The sequence below is a fragment of the Ammodytes marinus genome, assembly GCF_949987685.1.
Source record: "Ammodytes marinus genome assembly, contig: scaffold_453, whole genome shotgun sequence".
Classification (NCBI taxonomy): domain Eukaryota; kingdom Metazoa; phylum Chordata; class Actinopteri; order Uranoscopiformes; family Ammodytidae; genus Ammodytes; species Ammodytes marinus.
The window spans coordinates 510-5,000 of NW_027648275.1; the positions used below are offsets into that span (position 1 = coordinate 510).

Genomic DNA, 4,491 nt, shown 5'->3' on the forward strand with positions numbered 1-4,491 from the left:
GTCAACATGTTGAAATAAATGCACAATGTTCTCTCAAATCAATAAATAATATTCTAGAATCGTGATTTCAATAGCTGTGGTTTTATGTGTGTGTGTGTGTGTGAGAGAGAGAGAGAGAGAGAGAGAGAGAGAGAGAGAGAGAGAGAGAGAGAGAGAGAGAGAGAGAGAGAGAGAGAGAGAGAGAGAGAGAGAGAGAGAGAGAGAGAGAGAGAGAGAGAGAGAGAGAGAGAGAGAGAGAGAGAGAGGAGAGAGAGAGAGAGAGAGAGAGAGTGTGTGTGTGTGTGTGTGGTGTGTGTGTGTGTGCGTATTTACCTTGAGGAGTTTCTGGAAGGTTGTGAACGTCTGCTGGGCGAGCTGAAAGACACACAGACAAGATGTGGTTAGCTTAGCATAGTGACTGTAAACAGATGGGAGAGTTAGCCTAGCTTAGCATCGTGACTAAACAGATGGGCACAGTTAGCTTAGCTTAGCATAGTGACTGTAAACGGATGGGAACAGTTAGCTTAGCATAGTGAGTGTAAACGGATGGGAACAGTTAGCTTAGCATAGTGACTGTAAACAGATGGGAGAGTTAGCTTAGCCTAGTGACTGTAAACAGTTAGCTTAGCATAGTGACTGTAAACGTATGGGAACAGTTAGCTTAGCCTAGTGACTGTAAACAGATGGGAGAGTTAGCCTAGATTAGCATCGTGACTAAACAGATGGGCACAGTTAGCTTAGCCTAGTGAGTGTAAACGTATGGGCACAGTTAGCTTAGCCTAGTGAGTGTAAACAGATGGGCACAGTTAGCTTAGCGTAGTGACTGTAAACGGATGGGAGAGTTAGCTTAGCATTACCTCTCTGGTGGGTACGATGACCAGTGCTAGCGGCCCGTCAGAGCGGCTGATCTTCGGCTGAACGGCCTGAAGACTCTGGACCATCGGCACGGCGTAGGAGAGGGTCTTCCCTTAAAGAGACACACACACTTTATACTGTCTGTCTGTCTGTCTGTCTGTCTGTCTGTCTGTCTGTCTGCCTGCCTGTCTGTCTGTCTGTCTGTCTGTCTGTCTATCAGCGTAGGAGAGGGTCTTCCCTTAAAGAGACACACACACTTTATACTGTCTGTCTGTCTGTCTGTCTGCCTGTCTGTCTGTCTGTCTGTCTGTCTGTCTGTCTGCCTGTCTGTCTGCCTGTCTGTCTGTCTGTCTGTCTGTCTGTCTGTCTGTCTGTCTGTCTGTCTGTCTGTCTGTCTGTCTATCTGCATAGGAGAGGGTCTTCCCTTAAAGAGACACACACACTTTATACTGTCTTTCTGTCTGTCTGTCTGTCTAAAGTGTGTAATAATTTACAGAAGCTACGGTGGCCTTCAAGGACAAGAAGCTATAGTTACTAAAGATGACATCATCCACCACTGCCTCAAGTCTTTCCACAATATCAAGTGATGAGGTGAAGATGTATTTAGTTATTTATTCTATAGTACTTCTTCTTCTTCTTGGTCTTCCAACAGGTGCATTTCCCCAGGACGCCCACTATATATAAAAACGAATATAAGGTCTTCTACAGTTTAATATAAATAATACAATATATTCTACGCACTGCAGCTTTAACTGTCTTTAAAGGGCCTAATGTGTATCTATTATTATGAGTTTAAAGAGTTTCTCACCTGAACCCGTCTGAGAGCGAACCACAGCGTCTCTACCGGACATGAGGACTGGAATGGTCTGTTTCTGCACACTGAACACACACACAGGTTACAGACACACACACACACACACACAGGTTACAGACACACACACACACACACACACACACACACACACACACACACACACACAGGTTACAGACACACAGGTTACAGACACACACACACACACACACACACACACACACACAGGTTACAGACACACACACACACACACGCACACACACACATTTATTTTTTGCAAAAAAATTGTATATCAATAAGAGTAAGAAATATTTATCAGTATTGTTGTTTCTATGGAAAAAAATCCTTAGCATGTTGATACATTTATATAAGCCCTGTCTGACCTTGTGTATCTGTGTGTGTGTAGGTGTGTCTGTAACCTGTGTGTGTGTGTGTGTGTGTGTGTGTGTGTGTGTGTGTGTGTGTGTGTGTGTGTGTGTGTGAGTGTGTGAACCCACCTGGTCACCGTAGAAACATTCAGGACTTTGTTCAGTGTTGCCACCTGTCAATCAGACCATCATCCAATCAGACCATCATCCAATCAGACATTTCATTATTTGATTCTATTAAAGGTGCAGTGTGTAATATGACATCATCAAGAAAGTTCTACAAAGTTCTAGAATGCAACGCTCCCTGGGTAACCCCACCCCTTTAGAATAATAACAGAAGCTACAGTGGCCTTCAAGGACAAGAACAATTCTACATTTTAAACAATGCACCTGATGACATTCCAACTATGACACTTTCAAGATGGCGGCACTAGGCCTTGGTCCAAAATATGCAGAAATATGGACATATATGAGACCCTTTCTAAGGGAAAAAATAATAATTCAAAACATTTTCTTCAGCTATTATGCACTAAATTAAATGTACTTATGGATATTATAATTACTTTCTACAAAATCTGCTAGGAAATAAAACCCAAAATTCTACACACTGCAGCTTTAACTGTAAAATCTCTTCTTCATAATAAGAAATAAAAAGTTGAATTATTCTTGTGTGTATGTTTTATTTTAATCAGCGGCACAACATTTCAGTTAAAGCTGCAGTGTGTAGAATTTTGGGTTTTATTTCCTGGCAGATTTTGTAGAAAGTAATTATAATATCCATAAGTACATTTAATTTAGTGCATAATAGCCGAATTTTTTTTTTTTTATTATTATTTTTTCCCTTAGAAAGGGTCTCATATATGTCCATATTTCTGCATATTTTGGACCAAGGCCTAGTGCCTCCATCTTGAAAGTGTCATAGTTGGAATGTCATCAGGTGCATTGTTTAAAATTTAGAATTGTTCTTGTCCTTGAAGGCCACTGTAGCTTCTGTTATTATTCTAAAGGGGTGGGGTTACCCAGGGAGCGTTGCATTCTAGAACTTTGTAGAACTTTCTTGATGATGTCATGTTACACACTGCACCTTTAAGGGTATAAATGAATTCCGTGCTTAATATCGTATCGTACTCAAAATTGTGTGGTGGTGTGTCTATGTGTGTGTCTATGTGTGTTACAGTGTATGTGTGTGTGTGTGTGTGTGTGTGTGTGTGTGTGTGTGTGTGTGTGTGTGTGTGTGTGTGTGTGTGTTACCAGGTGTGGGTGCAGGTGTGTGTGTGTGTGTGTGTGTGTGTGTGTGTGTGTGTGTGTGTGTGTGTTACCAGGTGTGGGTGCAGGTGTGTGTGTGTGTTCCTGTGTGTGTGAGTTACCAGGTGTGGATGCAGGTGTGTGTGTGTGTGTGTGTGTGTGTGTGTTACCAGGTGTGGGTGTGTGTGTGTTACCAGGTGTGTGTGTGTGTGTGTGTGTTACCAGGTGTGTGTGTGTGTGTGTGTGTGTTACCAGGTGTGTGTGTGTGTGTGTTACCAGGTGTGTGTGTGTGTGTGTGTGTGTGTTACCAGGTGTGTGTGTGTGTGTGTGTGTGTGTGTGTGTGTGTGAGAGTGTGTGTGTGTGTGTGTGAGAGAGTGTGGGTGTGTGTGTGTGTGTGTGTGTGCGTGTGTGTGTGTGTGTGTGTGTTACCAGGTGTGGGTGCAGGTCCAGGTCTGAGAAAGAGTCCGTGGTGAAAATCTGTTCTTTCAACTGAGCAACGTCCGGTCTGAGGAGAGGGGAAAGTTTAGTGATAGAAATGTGTGTGTGTGTTCCTGTGTGTGTGTGTGTGTGTGTGTGTGTTCCTGTGTGTGTGTGTGTGTGTGTGTTCCTGTGTGTGTGTGTGTGTGTCTCTGTGTGTGTGTGTACTTGTGTTAGGGTTAGTGTAAGGGTTGGGGTTAGGCATTTAGCTAGGATGGTTAGGGTTAGGGTAAGGGGCTAGGGCAGTGGTTCTCAATTACTTTCTGTCATGCCCCCCCTAGGGGACAGAATTTTTTTCGCACCCGTCCCCCTAAATTGAAATACTATTGAGAACCTGCCAATATTTATTTATTTATCTGTACTAAACCACTGTATGAGTTTCTGGCATGAGCATTCTGCATACAATCACCTTATTATCAAATTAGATAAGAAAAATTAGCTGAGATAACTTCTGCAGCAAAAACATTCAAAGTTCAGTTTATTAGCTCAATTTGTAACATTTAAACAAGACTGCTCAGTCTGTGTGAATCTCAGGACAGAGAAACAAGAGCAAATGATTCACTGAGGTTTGCATTTCATTCAAAACATTTTTAAACTGTAAACATAGTTAAGGTGTTTTTTTTTATTATTATTATAGGCCAATAGGCCTTCTGTGATGCGATAACCTATAATTCATTAATGTTATTATTAGTCTACTTGCTTGATTTCTTTTTAAATAGCCTACAGAGACACTTGGAGACACATGTGGACATTTA

At 42.1% G+C, this 4,491-nt stretch overlaps 1 protein-coding gene across 1 annotated transcript in view; it reads right to left on the reverse strand.

The window, feature by feature from the left end:
* Positions 1–312: 312 nt before the first annotated feature.
* Positions 313–4,491, reverse strand: part of LOC307270833 (ATP-dependent DNA helicase DDX31-like) — a gene marked incomplete at its 3' end in the record, with an annotated part of 10,033 nt that continues 5,854 nt past the window's right edge. Inside the window, exons 5-9 of the mRNA XM_080054718.1 lie at positions 3,689–3,764; positions 2,143–2,186; positions 1,643–1,713; positions 837–946; positions 313–354 (exon numbers count right to left, since the gene is read on the reverse strand). Coding sequence (XP_079910844.1) covers positions 313–354; positions 837–946; positions 1,643–1,713; positions 2,143–2,186; positions 3,689–3,764 — 343 coding nt within the window. The remainder of the gene's footprint in view (positions 355–836; positions 947–1,642; positions 1,714–2,142; positions 2,187–3,688; positions 3,765–4,491) is intronic.